Source organism: Corythoichthys intestinalis, chromosome 2 (genome assembly GCF_030265065.1).
Source record: "Corythoichthys intestinalis isolate RoL2023-P3 chromosome 2, ASM3026506v1, whole genome shotgun sequence".
NCBI lineage: Eukaryota > Metazoa > Chordata > Actinopteri > Syngnathiformes > Syngnathidae > Corythoichthys > Corythoichthys intestinalis.
The window spans coordinates 71254448-71277815 of record NC_080396.1 but is presented as its reverse complement, the minus strand read 5'-3'; the positions used below and the strand labels follow the sequence as shown (position 1 = coordinate 71277815).

At 42.2% G+C, this 23368-nt stretch overlaps 1 protein-coding gene across 2 annotated transcripts; it reads left to right on the top strand.

The window, feature by feature from the left end:
• Positions 1–5685: 5685 nt before the first annotated feature.
• On the top strand, positions 5686–22585 carry hus1 (HUS1 checkpoint clamp component). 2 transcript variants are annotated; one of them, XM_057856063.1, is made up of 8 exons: positions 5686–5897; positions 6478–6605; positions 10031–10207; positions 11622–11729; positions 11792–11866; positions 11941–12040; positions 17188–17307; positions 21479–22585. In XM_057856063.1, exons 1-8 carry the CDS (start codon positions 5846–5848, stop codon positions 21559–21561), a joined length of 843 nt encoding a protein of 280 aa, XP_057712046.1. In that variant the 5' UTR covers positions 5686–5845; the 3' UTR covers positions 21562–22585. The 2 variants fall into 2 exon arrangements, with proteins under 2 accessions (XP_057712046.1, XP_057712039.1); XM_057856056.1 differs by having other exon boundaries at positions 11777–11866.
• The last annotated feature ends 783 nt before the right edge of the window (positions 22586–23368 follow it).

Below are 23368 nucleotides of genomic sequence, written 5' to 3'. Positions count from 1 at the left end.
TTTCTCCATGCTAAATGTGGTGCACACGAGGACAGAGGTTGAGTCAACTTTAATCCATTTTCAAGTGTGATTTATTAATTGCCATCACCTGTTATGTGCCACAAATAAGTAACAGGTGCTTTTAATTACACAAATTAGAGAAACATAACATGACTTTTCAATGGGTGCCAATACTTTTTTCCAACCCATTTTTGGAGTTTTGTGTAAAATGATAATGATTTTTTTTTTTTCATTCTCTTTTATGTTTTTTCATTGCAAGCAAAATAAATGAAGATATTACTACCAAAGCATTTTGTAACTGCAATGATTGTCAGGGAGAAATTGAGAATTATCTGACAGAATTGTAGGGATGCCAATACTTTTTGCCAGCAGTATACTACAAGGAAAAAAAGGTGTAATATTACAGAAATAAATCCTTACGCTGTAATACTAAAGGATAAACGGCAGTATTATGAGAAAAAAGTGCAATGTTACAAGAGTAAAGTTGTAATAAAATGAAATTAAAATTATAATATTGCGAGAAATAATATGAGAAAAAAATAATATTGCGAGGGAAGAAAGTTGTAGTGTAGTTGTAGTGTGTTTTATGTGATTAAAGTCATAGTACGACCTAATATTATGAGAAGATTGTAATATTACGAGATTAATTCCATAATATTACAAGAAAAACTTCACAATTTTATGATATTTAAGTCATGTTGTGATACTATGAGAATAATGACAATATTATGAGAAAAAGGTCATGATCTTACAAAAATTAAAGTCATAATAATACAAGATAAAGTAATATTATGAGAATGATGTTGTAATATTGTCATGTTTTTTTTTTGAAAATGTATACGTTTTTCCTGTTGTTACTAAATTATTGCTATCATGGTTTGGTCAGACGCTCATTAACACCTTGGCTGCATAGGTGGAGTTTGACGTTTGGGGCGGGGGGGGCACAACATGTTGATGACCCCGAAACGCAGTATCAGCAATAAAATCAACTTACAAGAATAATCATAATAATAAGTTGACAATGACAGTTTTTTGTTTCCCATCATTCATGAGTGGAATTCTAAATCAGGCTGCTTAGGCAATACTTTTCGCCAAGATCGTCCTCCATTGAACCTGGGTGGAGCCATATGGAGGTAGATTTGTGTCTTTATTATTTAATTTTTTAAAAAGTTGCTTCAATTAAAATATATATTTTCAATTAAAAAAAGTCGCTTCAATTAAAAAAAATGTGTTTGAATGCAAAAATAAATTTGAAACTCAAAAAAATGCACGTGAATGTATTTTTCTTTGATTAATTTTTTAAAAAATTTGATTGAAGCAACTTTTTTGATTGAAGTAATGTTGTTTGGGCAACATTTTGGCTAGGATGTTTTTGTCTTTATTATTCAATCAAAACATTTTTGATTCCCCCCGTGAGTCATCACCTTATCGTGGTGGAGCGGTTCGCGTGTCTAAATGATCCTAGGAGCTATGTTGTCTGGGGCTTTAAGCCCCTGGTAGGGTCACCCATGGCAAACAGGTCCTAAGTGAGGGGCCAGACAAAGTATGGCACAAAAAGACCCCTGATGATGAGCAACATAAATGAATCCCAGTTTCCCTTGCCCGGACGCGGGTTACCGGGGCCCCCCTCTGGAGCCAGGCCTGGAGGTGGGGGTCGAAGGCAAGCGTCTGGTGGCCGGGCCTGTCCCCATGGGGCCCGGCCGGGCTCAGCCCGAAAAGGCAACGTGGGTTTCCCTTCCCATGGGCTCACCACCTGTGGGAGGGGCCAAAGGGGTCGGGTGCGTAGGGAGTTGGGCGGCAGCCAAAGGCGGGGGCCTTGGCGGTCCGACCCCCAGCTGCAGAAGCTAACTCTTGGGACATGGAATGTCACCTCTCTGGCAGGGAAGGAGCCTGAGCTGGTGTGTGAGGCAGAGAAGTTCCGACTAGATATACTGTAGTCGGACTCTCCTCCACACACAGCTTGGGTTCTGGTACCAATCCTCTCGAGAGGGGTTGGACTCTCTTCCACTCTGGAGATGCCCATGGTGAGAGGCGCCGGGCAGGTGTGGGCATGCTTATTGCCACCCCGGCTTGGCGCCTGTACGTAGGGGTTTACCCCGGTAGACGAGAGGGTAGCCTCCCTCCGCCTTCGGGTGGGGGGACGGGTTCTAACTGTTGTTTGTGCTTATGCACCGAACAGCAGTTCAGAATACCCACCCTTTTTGGAGTCCTTGGAGGGTGTGCTACAGAGCGCCCCCTCTGGGGACTCCCTCGTTCTCCTGGGGGACTTCAACGCTCACGTAGGCAATGACAGTGAGACCTGGAGGGGCGTGATTGGGAGGAATGGCCCCTCTGATCAGAACTCGAGTGGTGTTCTGTTATTGGACTTCTGTGCTCGTCACGGTTTGTCTATAACGAACACCATGTTCAAACATTGGGGTGTCCATATGTGCACTTGGCACCAGGACACCCTAGGCCGCAGTTCGATGATCGACTTCGTAATCGTGTCATCGGACTTGCGGCCGCATGTTTTGGACACTCGGGTGAAGAGAGGGGCGGAGCTGTCAACTGATGACCACCTGGTGGTGTGTTGGCTCCGATGGCGGGGGAAGATGCTGGCCGGACCTGGCAGGCCCAAACGTATTGTGAGGGTCTGCTGGGAACGTCTGGCAGAATCCCCTGTCAGAAAGAGTTTCAACACCCACCCCTGGCAGAATCCCCTGTCAGAAAGAGTTTCAACACCCACCCCCGGCAGAATCCCCTGTCAGAAAGAGTTTCAACACCCACCCCCAGCAGAACTTCTCCGTTGTCCCGGGGGAGGTGGGGAACATTGAGTCCGAGTGGGCCATGTTCCGCACCTCCCTTGTTGAGGCGGTCGACCAGAGCTGTGGCCGTAGGGTGGTTGGTGCCTGTCGTGGCGGCAATCCCCGACCCCGCTGGTGGACACCAGCGGTAAGGGATGCTGTCAAGCTGAAGAAGGAGGCCTATCGGGCCTTTTTGGCCTGTGGGACTCCGGAGGCAGCTGACAGGTACCGACTGGCCAAGCGGACTGCGGCTTCGGCGGTCGCCGAGGCAAAAACCCGGACATGGGAGGAGTTCGGCGAGGTCAGGAAAACGACTTCCGGACGGCTTCGAGGAAATTCTGGTCCACCATCCGGCGCCTGAGGAGAGGAAAGCAGTGCACCATTAACACTGTATAGTGAAGATGGTGTGCTGCTGACCTCGACTCGGGACGTCATGAGCCGGTGGGGAGAATACTTCGAGGCCCTCCTCAATTCCACCGACACGCCTTCCTTTGAGGAAGCAGAGTCTGGGGACTCCGAGGTGGGCTCTTCGATCTCTGAGGTTGAAGTCACTGAGGCGGTTGGAAAGCTCCTCGGTGGCAAGGCTCCGGGGGTAGATGAGATCCGCCCGGAGTTCCTAAAGGCTCTGGATGTTGTAGGGGTGTCGTGGCTGACACGTCTCTACAACATCGCGTGGACATCGGGGACAGTGCCTCTGGATTGGCAGACCGGGGTGGTGGTCCCCCTTTTTAAGAAGGGGGACCGGAGGGTGTGTTCCAATTATAGAGGGATCACACTCCTCAGCCTCCCTGGTAAAGTCTATTCAGGGTGCTGGAGAGGAGAGTCCGCCGAGAAGTTGAATCTCGGATTCAGGAGGAGCAGTGTGGTTTTCGTCCTGGCCGTGGAACAGTGGACCAGCTCTACACCCTCGGCAGGGTCCTTGAGGGTGCATGGGAGTCAGTCAATCAGTCTATATGTGTTTGTGGATCTGGAGAAGGCGTTCGACCGTGTGCCTCGGGGAGTCCTGTGGGGGGTGCTCCGGGAGTACGGGGTACCGAGGCCCTTGGTAAGGGCTGTTCGGTCCCTGTACGACCGGTGTCAGAGCTTGGTCCGCATTGCCGGCAGTAAGTCGAATTCGTTCCCAGTGAGGGTTGGACTCTGCCAAGGCTGCCCTTTGTCACCGATTTTGTTCATAATTTTTATGGACAGAATTTCTAGGCGCAGCTGACGCGTTGAGGGGGTCCGGTTTGGTGACCTCAGCATTGAATCTCTGCTTTTTGCAAATGATTTAGTGCTGTTGGCTTCATCAAGCCGTGACCTCCAACTCTCACTGGAGCGGTTCGCAGCTGAGTGTGAAGTGGTTGGGATGAAGATCAGCACCTCCAAATCCGAGACCATGGTCCTCAGTCGTAAAAGGGTGGAGTGCCCTCTCCGGGTCGGAGATGAGATCCTGCCCCAAGTGGAGGAGTTCAAGTATCTTGGGGTCTTGTTCACGAGTGGCGGTAGGAGGGAGCAGGAGATCAACAGGCGAATCGGTGCAGCGTCTGCAGTAATGCGGACTCTGCACCGGTCCGTAGTGGTGAAGAAGGAGCTGAGCCGAAAGGCAAAGCTCTCGATTTACCAATCGATCTACGTTCCTACCCTCACCTATGGTCACGAGCTTTGGGTCGTGACCGAAAGAACAAGATCCCGGATACAAGCGGCCGAAATGAGTTACCTCCGCAGGGTGTCCGGGCTCTCCCTTAGAGATAGGGTGAGAAGCTCGGTCATCCGGGAGGGACTCGGCGTCGAGCCGCTACTCCTCCGCGTAGAGAGGAGCCAGGTGAGGTGGCTCGGGCATCTGGTTCGGATGCCTCCCGAACGCCTCCCTGGAGAGGTGTTCCGGGCATGTCCCACCGGCAGGAGGCCCCGGGGACGACCCAGGACACGCTGGAGAGACTATGTCTCTCGGCTGGCCTGGGAACGCCTTGGGATCCCGCCGGAAGAGCTGGTTGAAGTGGCTGGGGAGAGGGAAGTCTGGGCTTCCCTGTTAAAGCTGCTGCCCCGCGACCCGACCCCGGAACAAGCGGAAGATAATGGATGGATGGATGGAAATAGGTTGCTTTAAAAAATATGTTTTCAAAAAGAAAAATCACTTCAATCAAAAAAAGAAAAATTTCGATCATAGAAAATGTTTTTGAATGCAAAAAAATATTTGAGATTGAAAAATTTGCATTTGAACACTTAACTTTTCATTGAAAAAGTTTTATTTGATTGAAGCAATCCTTTTTGTGTTTGGGCCATATTATGGGTAGGACATTTGTGTCTAAATTATTCAATCCCCCTAAAGGTTGCTTCAATCACAAAAATGATCTATTTTCAATCAAAGAAGAAAATCGTTTGAAAAATAAAATTGCCCTCCCCAATTTTTTTTGTTTTTGAAAATTATATGCAAAGCAAATGACTGTCTAAGGTGCTAGTCACATGATCTGTTCGAAAAATAATTTTGCTCCCATTATAAAATTATATATTTTTGTCCATTTCATTCATTTTTGTTGCAGTTTTATTGCTTTACTACTTTATTTATATATATGTATAGGAAGGTCAATTTCATGCAATGACACTTTTTGGCCACCGGGGGGGTTCTGGCCCTCCTACCCCCCTTAAAATCCGTTTATGATTGGCTGCCATTGACAGCACTAGACGTCCAATCCATTTAAAGTTGGGGGGGGGGTGGAGGCGCAGCACGGACCAACAGAACGATTCTGACCTATTTGAATAACTTTTGGGTGTTGAAAATAATACCTCTCAAGAAAAAAAAAAAAAATCCCAATTAATCCAAAATCAAAATTAGTGTATCTCCGCCAACCTACACGCAAGAGAATATACTAGTACGGTGAGTGAGCAGAGGGGGCAGCATAGCCAAGTATGCGTCTAACCTGCCGAAAATGATGAGTAGAAGAAGAAGAGCGACCCTGGCGCGAAGCATCGAAGACGGAAAAAGTGGCTAGCCGTCTGGGTTCTTGTTTACTGGTGGAGCTGCACTTTATTACTAAATGTGCTCTTAAAGTATACAGTGTGAATATTTGTAGCGATAGCACGACATGAAGTTTCGGGGAAAGATTGTCGAAGTGGCCTGTCTCAACCATTTCACACGTAAGAACATTCAACTTGCTCCTTCTTCATTATAACTCACAAACATCTCGTGTGTTCTATTGTTTTAATACATTGGCAGTGGCAATTGATACGAACGCTCATTCGCTGCTAACCTCCCACTTCAAATGTCTACTAGTGATAAACTAGCGGTAGCTTGAGAAGAGCTTCATCGCCCCTGGCAACATGGCCTCAAGGCGGCCATATTGGTCGGGGCGACGTTCTCATCTCAGTCGATGCAGTGACATTAAAACGAATTCATAACTACCTTATTTGTAAAAGACTATTTAATTATTGTCAACTATTCTACTCAGGGGCTGCCACTGACATTGATAAAATATTTTAAAAATCAGTTTAAAGTAGTTATGACCTAATTTTAATGTTCTTGCATTGACTTTGATGGAAATGTTGCCTTATGGCTGCCATTTTGGTAGGGGCGATTCTTGTATTTTCATGCTTCTGCCGTCACTTGAGCTGAGTTTATCTAGAGTAAACGTTTAATCAAAGTGAAATGGGAAAGTTGGCGCCGCAACAAAGCGCGAACAATGCTAGTGAACACTCATGGAGAGTGATGTCCTTTCAGGAGTGGTGAGCACCATCTCCAAGCTGACCAAGGCGTGCGTGCTGCGTCTGACAGCAGATCATCTTTTCTTCGTCCTCTGCGGTAAAGTGGCGGGGGGAGGTGTGGCCATGTGGTGCGAGTTGGCCCAGGTAGGCTCTTCGGTCTTTATCCCACCTTGGAATTGGACGTTTACTGTTGTAAATGGCAGGCTGCGAGTTTGTTTTGGGTCACTTCCTTATTTTAGGGGCTTTGATAGCTTCCTGTTGATTTGGGTGACTTTTGTTACTTTGTGGCATTTCAGCGTCACTTCCTGTATATTTTAGATCATATCAGTTTTTAAGGCATTTCTGGGTCACTTCTTTTCAAATTTTTAAAATTTCAATTCCATATTTCGATGCCCTGACTGCCAAAAAAATAGTTGCCAAACACCACGAAGAAGCCACATGAAGTTGTGCATTGCAACTTGATTTCAATCTTAGTCACTGTGCGGCGGCGCTCAAAAGTTTGACTCAACTTTCACAAATAAAAATGACCAGTAGGCTCAGTGCAACATTTGCAACACAGCTATATTATGCAAAGGTGGCTGCCGGACCAAAATGATTTAACACATCCGGCTTCATGGAATACAAGTGCCTAGTAGTGCTTAGCTAAGTGCCGCGTGTTTGACACGCTGCGCCAGACCCCTAACCAGTCAGAACCGGGTTAGTAAAACAATAAATTACAGTGGGGCAAATAAGTATTTAGCCAACCACTAATTGTGCAAGTTCTCCCGTTCGAAAATATTAGAGAGGCCTGTAATTGTCAACATGGGTAAAGCTCAACCATGAGAGACAGAATGTGGGGAAAAAAACCCAGAAAATCACATTGTTTGATTTTTAAAGAATTTATTTGCAAATCATGGTGGAAAATAAGTATTTGGTCAATACCAAAAGTTCATCTCAATACTTATAGACCCTACTCACGTGACGTCACAGCCACGCCCCCGCGCCATGTTGTCCGGATACTAGTCATGTTAATGCATTAGCGTTTCGCAAATTCCTCCTATTATGGCGTGTTTTTCTGCTCGTTAACATTAATAATCAAAATGGTGAAGTCGTGTGTGGCGGTCGGTTGCAAAAACAGAGAAGATAGACGGAGAGACTTGAATTTTGACCGTATTCCGAGAGACCCGAACAGGAGACCGAGATTGACTGCTGCAATTCGACGAGAAAACTGGGCTCCAAACGACTACCACAGATTATGTAGTAGTCATTTTATATCTGGTAAGATGCATTTAATATATATTTTGAGGGTTTTTGGGCTGACAACCACAATTAAGATCATTGCTAGGCTAATCGCCGACAACATACACTCAGACGTTGTGAATGAACTACCTGAAAATATATAATTATAAGGGGATAATCAGACAGTTGTCATACAATTAATTTACAATTTCACTATTGAGGTCAAAAGCCAAAAAATAAATTCAACTAGGGACAATCTGGAGTAGTGCTATCGCACTTCATATTTATTACGTATTATATATGTATATAGTGAGAGTGCTATCGCTAAACCATATAAACATTAAAAGCCCTAGCTCCATTGACAAATGATATGAAATACATTAGACTTGACAGTGGATGTTAGCAAGAACAAAAGATTTTGAATTGAAAATTTCGTAACTCACCTTGCGAGCACAAGATTCCTGCCGAATTTTCGTGTACGAGGACCTGTTTCACCCAACCAGCAACGTAGCATTTATAAGCCTCCAAGCTCTTAAAGTTTTTCAAACTTTCGTGAGAATAGGCTGATTTTGTGTGGACAAGATTGTTGTAAATATCAGGATATCAGATGTCAGGCGAAGCCAGCGGGTCGAAAAACATCGATTTAGGCATCAAATACGGATCTGGCAAATGGATAAACTGAAGCTTTTCCACGTAACGCCTTTTATGCAACGGATCCAATGAGTTTACAGCGTCAGATAACACCGGGGCTTCCATGAATTGCTCTATAACTTGCTCGACTAATTGAAAACAATGAGAATAGGTCTGAAAAAGAGGTACAATATGGCGGCCGGAGACAGCGACACGCCCATTTTGTGACGTAGGTGAGTAGGGTCTATAAGTATAACACCACCACCACCACCCTTTGTTGGCAATAACGGAGGCCAAACGTTTTATGTAACTCTTCACAAGCTTTTCACACACTGTTGCTGGTATTTTGGCCCATTCCTCCATGGAGATCTCCTCTAGAGCAGTGATGTTTTGGGGCTGTCGTTAGGCAACACGGACCTTTAACTCCCTCCACAGATTTTCTATGGGGTTGAGATCTGGAGACTGGCTAGGCCACTCCAGGACCTTGAAATGCTTCTTACGAAGCCACTCCTTTGTTGCCCTGGCTGTGTGTTTGGGATTATTGTCATGCTGAAAGACCCAGCCACGTCTCATCTTCAATGCCCTTGCTGATGGAAGGAGATTTTCACTCAAAAGCTCTCGTTACATGGCCCAATTCATTCTTTCCTTTACACAGATCAGTCGCCCTGGTCCCTTTGCAGAAAAACAGCCCCAAAGCATGATGTTTCCACCCCCATGCTTCACAGCGGGTATGGTGTTCTTCGGATGCAATTTATTCTTTCTCCTCCAAACACGAGAACCTGCGTTTCTACCAAAAAGTTCTATTTTGGTTTCATCTGACCATAACACATTCTCCCAGTCCTCTTCTGCATCATCCAAATGCTCTCTAGCGAACCGCAGACGGGCCTGGACGTGTACTTTCTTCAGCAGGGGGACACGTCTGGCAGTGCAGGATATGAGTCCCTGGCGGAGCATTGTGTTACTGGTAGTAGCCTTTGTGACTGTGGTCCCAGCTCTCTGTAGGTCATTCACTAGGTCCCCCCGTGTGGTTCTGGGATTTTTGCTCACCGTTCTTGTTATGACGCCACGGGGTGAGATCTTGCATGGAGCCCCAGATCGAGGAAGATTATCAGTGGTCTTGTATGTCTTCCATTTTCTAATAATTGCTCCCACAGTTGATATCTTTACACCAAGCGTTTTACCTATTGCAGATTCAGTCTTCCCAGCCTGGTGCAGGTCTACAATTTTGTCTCTGGTGTCCTTCGACAGCTCTTTGGTCTTGGCCATAGTGGAGTTTGGTGTGTGACTGACTGAGTTTGTGGACAGGTGTCTTTTATACCGATAATGAGTTAAAACAGGTGCCATTAATACAGTGGTGCCTCGTTCGGACTCATTAGACCTCGTTAGAAGAAGTTAGACCTCTAACAGCCAGAAATCTTGATTGTTTGTAGGTGACCAAATACTTATTTTCCACTCTAATTTGGAAATAAATGCTTTGAAAATCAAACAATGTGATTTTCTGTTTTTTTCCCACATTCTGGCATGTGTTGAGGTTTACTCATGTTGACAATTACAGGTCTCACTAATCTTTTCAAGTAGGAGAACTTGCACAATTGGTGGTTGACTAAATACTTATTTGCCCCACTGTATATTTAATTGTAATATTTTTTTAAAATGTGGTATCAATGATAGTTTTTAGCATGGATATGGAGTTCAAAATGTCAGTATCCTACACCACACAGGCCAACATATTTGACGAGTACCAGATGGAGGGCATGAGCGCCCAGGATAACCAGATTTGCCTGGAAGTGATACCGGAGAACATCTTCCGCGCCCTCAGGACCGTCCAGAATGCCAAAAGCGTCAAAGTCAAGCTGACCAACAAGCACTGCCCTTGCCTCACCATCGCCGCTGAGCTAGTAGGTATTCTGACATTCTGGGGTCACTTCCTGTCCATTTTGGGGATTTACCATTGATTTAGGGGCATTTACAGGTCAGTGGGGCTTTTTTGGGTCACTTTTTGTTGATTTAGGGTCACTTTCTGTCCATTTTGGGGCATACAGAGGTCTTTTACTGTTGGTTTTGGGGCATTTCCTGTGGATTGGGGGGATTTTTCGGGTCACTTCCCTTTGATTTGGGGTCACTTTTTGTCCATTTTGGGGCATACCGAGGTCTCTTCCTGTACGCTTTAGGGTATTTCCTGTCTATTTTAGGGTATTTCCAGGTCACATCTTTTTCACTGGTCATTTCCTGTTGGCTTTGGGGCACTTATAGTCACTTTCTGGTGATTTTTGAGGATTCCCGGGTCACTTCTTGGAAATTTTGGATCATCTTCTGTCAATTTGGGGGCAATTCCCAAAAGTTTTTTTTTTTTTTTTTTGGTAAAAATGGCATTCCTGATCATGTACATTTTTGGAGTTTTGAGAAAATTTTCCTGTTGATTTTAGGAATTTCCAGGTCTTTTCCTGTTAATTGGTCACTTCTTGTTGATTTTGGGGCATTTCAGGGTCATTCCCTTTTATTTCGTGCCACTTATTGATGATTTTGGGGCATTCTCGAGTCAATTCATGTACGTTTTTGGGGTTTTAGTCATTTCCTGTAGATTTTAGGGGATTTCCAGGTCACTTCCTGTTCTTTGCTCACTTCTTATTGATTTTGGGGCATTTCAGGGTCACTCCCTGTTTATTTAGAGTCACTATTTGATGTTTTTGGGGCATTCTCGATCAGATTTGAGTCATTTCCTGTTGATTTCAGGGGATTTCCAGGTCACTTCCTGTTCATTGCTCACCTCTTGTTGATTTGGGGCATTTCAGGGTCACTTATTGATGATTTTGGGGCATTCCCGAGTCAATTCATGTATATTTTTGGGGTTTTGAGTCATTTCCTGTTGATTTTAAAGTATTTCCAGGTCACTTACTGTTCATTGGTCACTTTTTGTTGAATTTGGCGCATTTCAGGGTCACATCTTGTTGATTTCAGGGCATTCCCAGTTCATTTCATTTACATTTTTGAGGGTTTGAGTCATTTCATGTTGATTTTAGGGATATCCAGGTCACTTCCTGGTCATTGGTCAATTCTTGTTGATTTTGGGGCATTTCCGGGTCACTTCCTGTTTATTTTGGGGCATACCCGAGTCACTTCATGCACATTTTGGGTCACTTCCTATTTATTTTGGGTTATTTGAGCAATGGCCATCTAAAAAGACCACCCTGGAGATTTTTGTGTAGGTAAAAAAAATCGTACATAAGCAGGGTTTTAAACAGAAAAAAACAATAGTCTCTTATAATCGGCGACATCATCATCATGTGACTTGTGGACATGTTGTCCTCCTAGCCCACCATGTCCAGCATCAGCCGTGTGGTCACGCATGACGTCCCTGTCGAAGTGGTCCCCCGCCGCCTGTGGCACGAGTTCCAAGAGCCTGGCGTGCCCGACTTTGACGTTAGTGCGCCGCGCCCGCATTTCCCGTCAGCCTCCCGCGTTACCAGTTCTGTTTTGCTCAGGTCAGCGTCTACCTGCCGCCGCTGAAGATCATGAAGAACGTGGTGGACCGGATGAAGAACCTCTCCAACTTCCTAGTACCTGCACCGTCTCCGGTGACCGACGCGTTTGGGGACAAAATCAACGGTCACGCTGCGTGTTTCCACGTCAGGTGGTGGAAGCCGATGCGAGCGGCCAAATGACCCTGAAGATCGAGACGGACCTGGTGTCGGTCACCACTTACTTTAAAGATCTAGGAAATCCTCAGTGGGGTAATTTTTTTGTTCACTTTCTATTAATTTTGGCGTATTTTCAGGTCAATTCTTTGCTTACTTAATGGTTGTCATTGATTGCGCTAGAAGTCCAAACCATGTTGATTGGCAGGGGCAAATTAAACCAGAAAAAAACACCAAGAAATGACAATTTAGGCGATATTCTAGTTTTTGTCAATATAGTGCAATTATTGGCTGCTTGCTCATAGTGCTAGACGTCCAATCGTTTTTTTTTTTTTTTTTTTTGTGTTAGGGTTCAATTAAAAAAAAGAAAACCATGAACAATCTGAAAAGATTGAAAAACATATAAAACGCAAACAAACGGCACTAAAAAGCTAAAAGCAAACTGACAAAACAAACACTGAAAAAAAAAAATCGCTAAAACTACTGCAAGAAACACCACCATAAGCAGAAAAAAAGCACAACAAAAACACCCCATTAATTGACAATTTAGTTGATATTTTTTCGTCGTCATAGGGCACTAATTGGTGACCGACCAATCGATTTCTTTAGGGTTAAGACATGAAAAACAAACCAAAAAATGTTTAAAAAGGAAAAAAAAAAACTGCAAAAAAAAAAAAAAACTGCAAAAAACAACAAAAAAGCCAAACTCCAAAAACTGCGGATAAAATTGACAGAACTGCAAAAAACACACTACAAACAATATACACAAAAATTGCTTAAGTTAAAAAAAAAAAAAAAAAAAAATCACAAAAAGACATGGTTTAATATTCTAGTTTTAGTCGTTATAGCGCACTAATAAGCTGTTTGCTGATGGCGCCAGACATCCAATCGCTTTTTTTTTTTAGGATTAGGGGTCAATGTAAAAACTACGGCTGTCAAACGATTAAAATTTTTAATCGGGTTAATCAGTTTAAAAATTAATTAATGGTAATTAATTGCAATTCAAACCATCTCTAAAATATGCCATATTTTTATGTAAATTATTGTTGGAATGGAAAGATAAGACACAAGACAGATATATACATTCAACATACTGTACATAAGTACTGTATTTTTTTTAATAATAATTGTAAATCCACAAGATGGCATTAACATTAACATTCTGTTAAAGGGATCCACGGATAGAAAGACTTGTAGTTCTTAAAAGATAAATGTCTGTCTGATTAAGTTTTATGTGTATTTTGCATAGCTATTTTGATTGAGAATACCAGTTCACTTTGCATTGTTGTTTAACTGTGTGTAGAGCCTAGTTCGGGCCTAAAAAATCCAGCCCGACCCGACACGGCCCGCTGGTATTGAGGCCCGACCCGGCCCGATCAATTAACTAGATTTGCAGGCCCGAGCCCGAAAAACCCGATTTTTTTGTTGTTGTTGTTGGAGTGACGCGGGGAAAAAAACACAGCAGCAATTTATTTTCATTTCTTCGAGTTGGCAGAAAAAAGGTAAGTTTTCTTAATGTTTAAATAGTCTACATATTTTTATGATCATTATAAAAACATTTACACAACGAAATAACGCTGGGAAAGTAATATTTAAAAAAAAATGCGGTTTTGCAGACACACACAGGAGAAGATTCAAAAGGATCACATTTGTGTTGCCTTTGTGTGCATAAATAAAAGTGTCTTTCGTAACGAATTCACAGTTGTCAGGAAAAAAATGCAAGTTTACCCAATATTTAAATAGTCTACATATTTTTATGAGAATTATAAAAGCATTTACACAACGAAATAACGCTGGGAAAGTTTGTTAAATATATTTCTGAGTGTGTGGGATATTGTCCTCACATGGACGCGCCTCTCTGACAAGGAGAGGTAACAGCAGCAAAAAAAAAAAAAAATACAAATGCTTTGAAATATCATTCTTTATTGTAATTACAACAATACCAAAAATATAAAAAAATAGAAATGAAATAAAAGCTTTTAAATAGGGCTGCCCCAAACGACTAATTTTCTCCCGATTATTTTTACGATTAGTAGACTAATCTTATATATTTTTTTTTATTTCTAATTTAGCAATGTAATTTTTGTTGACGCTTATCAATTCCTCCAAAACATTTTGGAACACTTAAATTCTTTATTTAAGTACAAATAAACAGATAAATAACAATAATAAATCACAAATAAACAATGACTTCAAATGCTGATAGAATTAACTTGTGCAAAAGAATGGAATGTAAACAGATTCAGAACACTGACTTCACCTTTCCAACATGATTCAAAACAATTCTTAAAAAAATACCTAGCGTTAATATTATAGTATACTGTAGTACTATATATAATAGTATTAATTATTCATTGCCAATCAGACTTTTCATAAAGTGTGTCATTTTAAAGGTATTCTTAGTGTAGAATCTGAAGTATGTGGAATTAACTCCAAAAATCGTTATTTATATGACGAACATGACATGCTTTTATTTTGAGACGCTCACCGGAAGTACGTTTGCTAAATCGCTAATTTAAGCTTTACACTCCACAAAAAAAGCACTTTTTGTGATTGCATGTGGTGTCAGTATTAGATTTTTTTCCTTTTGCAAATGCTGTTAACCAGCGATTTTTCATGTTTGAAGTGTCACCTTTTAACTGCAAGTTTTGGAGAAGGCTGCCTGTTTTATAGCCGGCTAAAGTAGGTCGTCTTTTTTCCCCATTCACCTCAATGTAGCAATGCTAACGTATATAATGTTTAATATAGATGTGTTTTCTTATTTTGTATGTCTTTTATAACTTTAAATCTACAGCGTGTTGATGAGAGAAAAGAACTGGAGTCTCATATGCCATCAGCACGCACGCACAAATGGACGCACGCACGCTCGCGCAGCGATAAAACACAGCCGTGAAAATGACCGCCCTCATTTTTATTTACCATGCGATAAATGGACTCATTGCATATCACGACAGACTTAGCAACTTTAATAAAACATGTCATTAGTTAGTTAGATGGACTTACAATCTCCTGTCGTTATCGTTCACGGCCGACGTGCAGCCAAGCTTGGCATTGAAGAGACAGAACACAACAGTGTACGCTCCTTTGTTTCTTTAAAAATAAGTCAATGTTTTGGACTCTCTGGTGCACTTTTTTTTTTTTTTTTGGCTTTGTGCCGCTTTCCCCGCGTGCATACCAAGCGTCCGACATTCTGAACTTTCCACGCATATATTTTTTTTAACCCTTCATTAACCGTCGACGGGATGTTGTGCTCGTCGACGGATTTACATAATCGATGACGTCGACTATGTCGACTAGTCGGGACAGCTCTACTTTTAAACTGCGGGCTGGTCTTGACTGCAGTCTGCAACTTGCGGCCTCATGTCCTGCTCTTTATTCCTGTGAAATAAGGGAAATAATTAGACCGGCTCGGACTAAAAATGGCGATTTGAACAGCAGGATATTATGGCTTTCTTACAGTGTTTATATTTTTTGGTCGTCGTCGTGCAGGAATAAGATTGCGTCCACTGGCAGGTTTCAGTGACGTTCTCCGCTGATCTATTGTGCGGCCTGCAGCGCTGAAAACTCACTGCTGCTGCTGCTGCTGCTGCTTGCAGGGATGCACAACACTTTTTCTTGCCAACTTGGAAAGTTTTGGGTGTATATTTGTTGCATTCGACGAAGCCGACACAATTTTTTGTTGCATCTTCCATGATCAATTGAAATTCTTTCCACACCTCACTCCTACCGGTGCATTCTTGCCTCTTCCATTCCCCCGTCTTCAGTTTGTTTTTAACTTCTCACTGCTCCATATTGAAAAAGAAGTACCACGAGGATGTGGAGTTGTGTACACGCGGAAGGCGCCAGAGCAGCAGAAAATGAAAAAGAGGGCGGTGCCTCGGCCGTGCACAAGCGCTACAGTGGGAGAACAAGAAGAAAAAGCGGGCGGCGCCACAGCGTTCATGTGCGTGCGTGCACAAGCAAAAGTGCAACACAGAGAGCCTGCTCTCCATTTTTTTTTTTTTTTTTTAAAAATAATTTATTAGTCCGGGACGGCGGCCCGACCCGACCCGAATGTGAATGCTTAACATTTTGGGCATTCGGGTCGGGTCGGGTTCGGGCACAAGATTTAACCTCTGTGTGAGAATAGGTCCTCATTAATACAGATTGAAGCGCTTTTCTTTTTGTGAACATTATTTTTTTTGAGAGATAGCAATATTATTTTTTTTGTGCTTTCACTAAATGATACTTATGTTTGTTGTGAAGGAGTTGCTGAAGCTTATGCCAATAAACGGCGCGGTCCAATGAAACCTGTGTCCACTCGACTTTCTCAGCCTCTTAGCTCTCAATGTGCAAAAAACGGCGTCATTGTAATCATTTTGAGGAAATGCATGAGCGGGTCATTCCGCGCATGCGTTAAGTGCGTCAAATATTTTAACGTGATTAATTAAAAAAAATTAATTACCGCCCATTAACGTGATAAATTTGACAGCACTAGTAAAAACACGAAAAACCAAACTGCTGATAAAATTGGCAAAACCACAAAAAAACTCCGACAAAACCAGAAAAAAACACAAAAACATAACCCCAAAAATGGACAATTTCTTTGATATTTTAGTTTTAGTCGATATAGGGCACTGACTAGCTGCCATCAACGGCAGCCGACATCCAATTCCTTGTGACTGTGAGGGGCAGTCAAAAGGGATAGGACGTCTGGCACCATCAGATTTATATTTTACAGCAATGTTGCCCAGAAAAGGTGTCACTGTTTAATTAATGACTTAAACAGTATTTTTTTTCTATTTTGAAATATCTTGTTTTTCGTTTCAACGCTGGGCTTCCGTGATAAGAAGCGTTGTTTATCTCCTATGCCCTATATTCTGCTTGTCTTCGTTAAACTATGGTATAAATGCTGTTTATTTTATATTGGGTGTGTTAAAGTAAAACTGTCAAAACAATTAATGAGAAACAATACTATTCCCTGATTGATTATATTAAGTATCTTAGAGTAATGCAAACAATTAGACTGTGCCTACGAGAAAAGGTACTCCTTCCTAGGTCACTTCCTGTTGATTTTTTTGTCACTGCAAATTTATTTGGGGACATTCCTTGACCTAGAAATTCCCCCAAATCAATAGGAAATGCCCCAAAATGAACTCACTGACGGCTGATCTGCTTATCAGAATGTTCATCCACGAAATATTTTCATTATCATGAACGAAAAAAAATAAATCTGTTCTGAACCGTCCGTCTTTGCCCCGCAGATGAGCGTGACACCCGAGACGGTGGTGACGCTGACGTGACTGCGGAGGCTCGCGTGGACATCAGAAAGCTGCAGCAGTTCTTGGTGGGTCAGCAGGTCAACCCAAGCAAGGCCATTTGCAGTAAGTGCAGCCACAGCGCTAGTAGTGTACGATATGACTATTTGGGTCAAAAACTATGAAAGTCGTTGTATGTGGATTAGGGCTGCAGCTATCGAATATTTTAGTAATCGAGTAATTGACTGAAAATTCTATCGATTAATCGAGTAATCGGATAAAACAAATATATTTTTAGGTGAAGAGCAATTATAAATATACATGAGAAAACAAGACATTTCATCTAATCTTGAACCATTTTCAGTCAATCAATGTCTTTATTTTCGATGTATATTGTAGCTAGAATAAAAAATAAAAAAAAAACACTAATTCACTGCTTTCACTCAAAAAACGTTTAGATCTTATTTAAAAAAAAATATATATATATATAACCTAAAAATGCCGTTACGCTTGATAACACACATCACTTAAAAGTTAGGATTTTTCCCACGTGTTTCAATTGAATTTCTCTTTGTGTCAAGCCATTTTTAAGTTCTAGTGAAGTTTTAAGTTAGTCTAAACTGTAAGTCCTGATAGGATTTTGAGTTTTTGCAGTGTTCAAAATAAATGTATGATACAGGCTGTACTGGAGCACATTAGGGACCAGTGCTACTTGGTGTTTTATCCAGCAATGACTACTGAGCTAAAATTGATAGTTAGCATGATTAAGTTTTTATTTTACACCCTCATCACTCCACAATGCTATGTTATGTTAAAGCCTGTATGTAAGACACGTTAGCCACGCAACGACAGTGGTCATAATTAATTGAAACCTAGTCCTCCGCAGGGCTAACTTTACGTGAGCTAGTAGCGACAGTAACGTTAATCTTATTTATTAGCGCTTAGCGCTCTTTATTAGTGCTTAGCGCTGTACTGCTTTAAGATGGCGGCTGTTTAATAACGCTGCCCAGACGCGGCCGAGTCTGTCATTGCGCATCTAGTTCAACATACATGTGATCTTTATGAGACGCATCAGACGCTAGCTGTTACCAACGTAGCATCGTGCGGGCTAGTATTTGGCAACGTCGGCGTCGTTTGTGGCGGCTGTCAGCTGCAGTAAGGTTTTTTTTTTTTTCCCTTCTTGCTCTCCGCACGTGACAGCGCGTTGTCCCGCATTAAAAGTAGTCAGAGCAAAACGTGATGCTTAGAGCTGTCAAAATAAACGATTACTCGAGGTGAATAAAATTACTCGGATCAGTTTTTAAACTCGAGTTACTCGAGTTGCTCGAGTACTCGTTTCAGCTCTAATGTGGATAAAATATTTGGTTTCAAAACGGGGATTAAATTTGGCCGGAGCCATGCTCGACCTCCTTAATCAAATAAACGATTCAAGTTAAACTGGCAGTAGTGGCTATTAGGGGTGTGACAATATATCGAAAAGTTGATCTATCAAGATACTTTGTAGCACAAAAGGTTATCGATCTATCGTTTCAAAAACAGTTTATGCAGGTCATTAAAAGTCATTGAATTGATTTTGTCGGAATTTGCGTAAACAGTACCTTATTGTACCTCACAGTATCTTATTTTTTACGTTATTCATGTTACGCGTTCTGTCCTCACTAAATGTGAAGTTGTTCATTTTGACAGACTGCAAACAAGGCAATTGTGCTTTTTGAAGCGTTTTACTTTTGACAATTTGTAAAGCTGTAACACACATATGTACTGGTCCTTCTCAAAAAATTAGCATATTGTGAGAAAGTTCATTATTTTCTGTAATGTACTGATAAACATTAGACTTTCATATATTTCAGATTCATTACACATAACTGAAGTAGTTCAATCCTTTTGTTGTTTTAATATTGATGATTTTGGCTCAAAAAATTAGCATATCATGAAAAGGTACTCTAAAGAAGCTACTAACCTAATCATCTGAATCAACGCAAAACCCCTGCGAAAGATTCCTGAGGCTTTTAAAAACTCCCAGCCTGGTTCATTACTCAGAACCGCAATCATGGGCAAGACTGCCGACCTGACTGCTGTCCAGAAGGCCATCATTGACACCCTCAAGCAAGAGGCTAAGACACAGAAAGAAATTTCTGAGCGAATAGGCTGTTCCCAGAGTGCTGTATCAAGGCACCTCAGTGGGAAGTCTGTGTGAAGGGAAAAAGTGTGGCAGGAAACATTGCACAACCAGAAGAGGTGACGGCACCCTGAGAAAGACTGTGGAGAAGGGCCGATTCCAGACCTTGGGGGACTTGCAGAAACACTGGATTGAGTCTGGAGTAGAAACATCCAGAGCCACCAGGCACAGGCGTGTGATGGAAATGTGCTGCAGGTGCCGCATTTCCCAGGTCCAGCCACTTTTGAACCTGAAACGTCGGCAGAAGCGCCTGGCCTGGGCTACAGAGGAGCAGCACTGGACTGTTGCTCAGTGGTCCAAAGTACTTTTTTCAGATGAAAGCAAATTTTCCATGTCATTAGGAAATCAAGGTGCCAGAGTTTGGAGGAAGACTGGGGAGAAGGAAATGCCAAAATGCCTGAAGTCCAGTGTCAAGTACCCACAGTCAGTGATGGTCTGGGGTTCCATGTCAGTTGCCGGTGTTGGTCTACTGTGTTTTATCAAGGGCAGGGTCAATGCAGCTAGCTATCAGGAGATTTAGGAGCACTTCATGCTTCCATCTGCTGAAGAGCTTTATGGTGATGAAGATTTCATTTTCCAGCATGACCTGGCACCTGCTCACAGTGCCAAAACCACTGGTGAATGGTTTACTGACCATGGCATTACTGTGCTCAGTTGGGCTGCCAACTCTCCTGACCTGAACCCCATAGATAATCTGTGGGATATTGTGAAGTGGAAGTTGACAGACACCAGACCCAACACTGTGGATGAGCTTAATGCCGCTATTGAAGCATCCTGGGCCTCCGTAACACCTCAGCAGTGCCACAGGCTGATTGCCTCCATGCCACGCCGCATTGAAGCAGTCATTTCTGCAAAAGGATTCCCGACCAAGTATTGAGTGCATAGCTGATATAATTAATTGAGGGTTGACTTTTTTTTGTATTAAAAAACACTTTTTTGTATTGGTCGGATGAAATAAGCTAATTTGTTTAGATTTTTGAGGGATTTTTGTTATTTCTTGACTTTTTTTGCCAAAATCATCAATATATTAAAACAATAAAAGGCTTGAACTACTTCAGTTGTGTGTAATGAATCTAAAATATATGCAAGGCTAATGTTTATCAGTACATTACAGAAAATAATGAACTTTCTCACAATATGCTATTTTTTTGAGAACGACTAGTACACTTTGTTCAAAACGACACACGTGTTAACAATAAAACACTTGACACAAAACAACTGGTGTTCAAACGTCCATCTAGTCTGATCAATATGTACATTTAGTAGATTAAAATAGCCTAATTTGCCTTACAAAAGTCCGCTAGCTAAAATGCTATGCATGCTAACGTATTTACAATTCTCATAGCAAATCGCTCACATGTAACTCCACAAACTGTAGCTGTAAACTTAATTACAAATGCATACACAAAAATGTATTAGCTGAAGCAATTTACAGCCTTATGTGGGCCAAACCAGAGCACAGCTGTCCTTTATTAATGTCAGACGAGTCTGCTCCTCAGTCAAACAAGGTGGCAGTCCAGCCAGACCCAACGCTGCCACCAGAGGGCAATGTATCCTCCATCATTAAAAAAAAGACATTATTTTTGGATAGTTATTTTGACATTTAGGAGCACTTAAAGGGTCAATCCCGATTTACGTGGGAATTCATATTATGTCGCCTGCGGAGGAAATCCCTCAAAATTAAACTCATTGATGTCCAATACGTTTGAAGTTGAAAGGATGGCAGCGAATCAACAAACTGACGCTGCAGAATATTGTAGAATGATTTCCTGTCCTTTGTATTGATTATATTTGTGTCACCATATCGTGAGATCGTTATTGTGAGCCTGTATTGCAAATCGTATTGTATTGTAAGCTACTCAGAGGTTCCAACACCCACTCTTTTTTTTTTTTTGCATGTTTACTGGCACTGTCATGGCTGCCATTGATGGCACTAGATGTCCAATCAATTTGAAGTGAGAGGTTTTTTGCAACTAAATCTTTAGCAACTAGAAAATACATCAACAAGCAGCTAGCTAGCGGAAAAAAATTCAGTTGCAAAAAAAAAAAAAAGCCAGCTAGCTAGCGGAAGCAAACAAGGTTAACATTACTAATTAGCTTCTTGTTGTGATTCCGCAGATATCGTCCACCAGAGGGTGCTCCACCTGATACTTCTCCACGACGATGTTTCCTTGCAGTACTTCATACCCGCAGTGGCCTAGAGAGAAAAAGCAAAACACTTTGACCCAAGTTGGACTTTGAAGTACGGAGGCAGGGGTATGGCTTGCAAAGACGACGCTGAGCACCAGAGGGAGCTTTGGAAAGGAAAGGGTTTTCGTTTTTGGTGACTGTAACATAATGGGAAATGTTTTCAGAGCTCAGCTAAGCTAATCAAATGTCCAAAGAGTGAGTTTACAGTTTTTTTCTGCCAAAACAAAACACCTGTATACTTGTTAGATGTGAATTTAACTTTTTGGCTGGCATTGACAGCGCTAGATGTCTAATCCATTTTGTCAAGTTGCATTTAAAAGGGATTGGACGTCCAACACTGTCAATGGCAGGTAAACTAGTGCCACCAGATTGATCGACTAATCGATAAGCAAATGAATTGTCATCTGTTTTGATCGTCAATAAATCGCACACACCATGTAACTGTTTGCATTACTCTAACACACGTAATATAAAAAAACCGGGAAAAAATCAGGGAATAGTATCATTTCTCATATTTACTGTAGGACTGTTTATATTACTCCAACACACCTAGTATAAAATAAATAGCACACCATAGTTTAATGAAAAGAAGCAGAATAGAGGATACACAACGCCATCTTATCACAGAAGCCCAACGCGTCATGAGCAAGACTGACGCACCAACTCTTGCAGTCAGTTCTCCCGGGCACTCCAGGACAAAGAGCAGGGCGCTCTGTCCTAAAACAAGTAGCATCGGAGAGCACCCTCACCCAACTAAGATAACAAGTTGATAGCGCAGGCGCCTTGGACGTCAAGACCTGCGTCGGTCGCCGTGGAAACCACGAAGGATGAAGCACAAACCTGAGGGATGATACCAAGACAGGTGTTGCTGCTTTTTTTGTTTTTTGCAGCTTTCAAAAAGAACTGAACATTTAGATAACACTGTCGCTGCTCGGGAACATTCCAATGTGTCCGTTGTTTTGCGGACCTTGGATCCGACACTGCCTCTGTCGTCTGTTTTTTGTCTTGTTTTTGACCATTGTCGACGAATAAATTGTCAACCTGTTTTCGGTGAGCCTTCTTCAAACTTTTGGAACATGGAGTCGGTACAAAGAGTTAACACAGGAGTGAACGCGCGGAATCTTGGCCCCCCACCGGTTGGCTTGCGGGAGTGGTGCCAGCGGAACAGCATTTTGTACGGCTGGCGCCGTTTCCGCGACTTGGCGGGTGGGGGGCCAAATTCCTTCAACCTCAAAAATGTTCAAATCATTTTTTTAATCCTTGTAATAACGGTACAAATTAAAGGTTGACCGATTTTTCTTCCATCTGATTCAACGGGCCAATATATATATATATATATATGGTGGAAAATACTCAGGTGACTTGAAGTTCCGCTCTGAGACACCCAATTTGGCCAAGTTTCAAAATTGTCCGATATGCATGTCTGATACATCATTGGAAAGCTTAAAATCTCTATTTTCTGGGGAAGAAAAATTTTCAACAGGTCATTTAAAAAAAAAAAAAAAGTTTTTTAAACAGCAAAACCCTATCTGGAGGTGAGACCACGTGAGAGCAGAATTACAGACACCATGACTTTAACGAGATATTATCGCGTACTTACCTTGTTTCGATCCAAAAACTCCATGTAGCATGTATCACTTAGTGTCAAGACACAACTGTGACTGGCCAAAGCTGGTTTTTGGGGGATTTTATGGGTGAAACATGGTCATATAACAAGGGTTGCGATGCAAAAATCGCAGACATCAAGGAGTGGTTGAGATGTTCTTTTTCATATACGTATTTACCCTTTTAAATGTTTTTTTTCCCAATTTTTCTTTG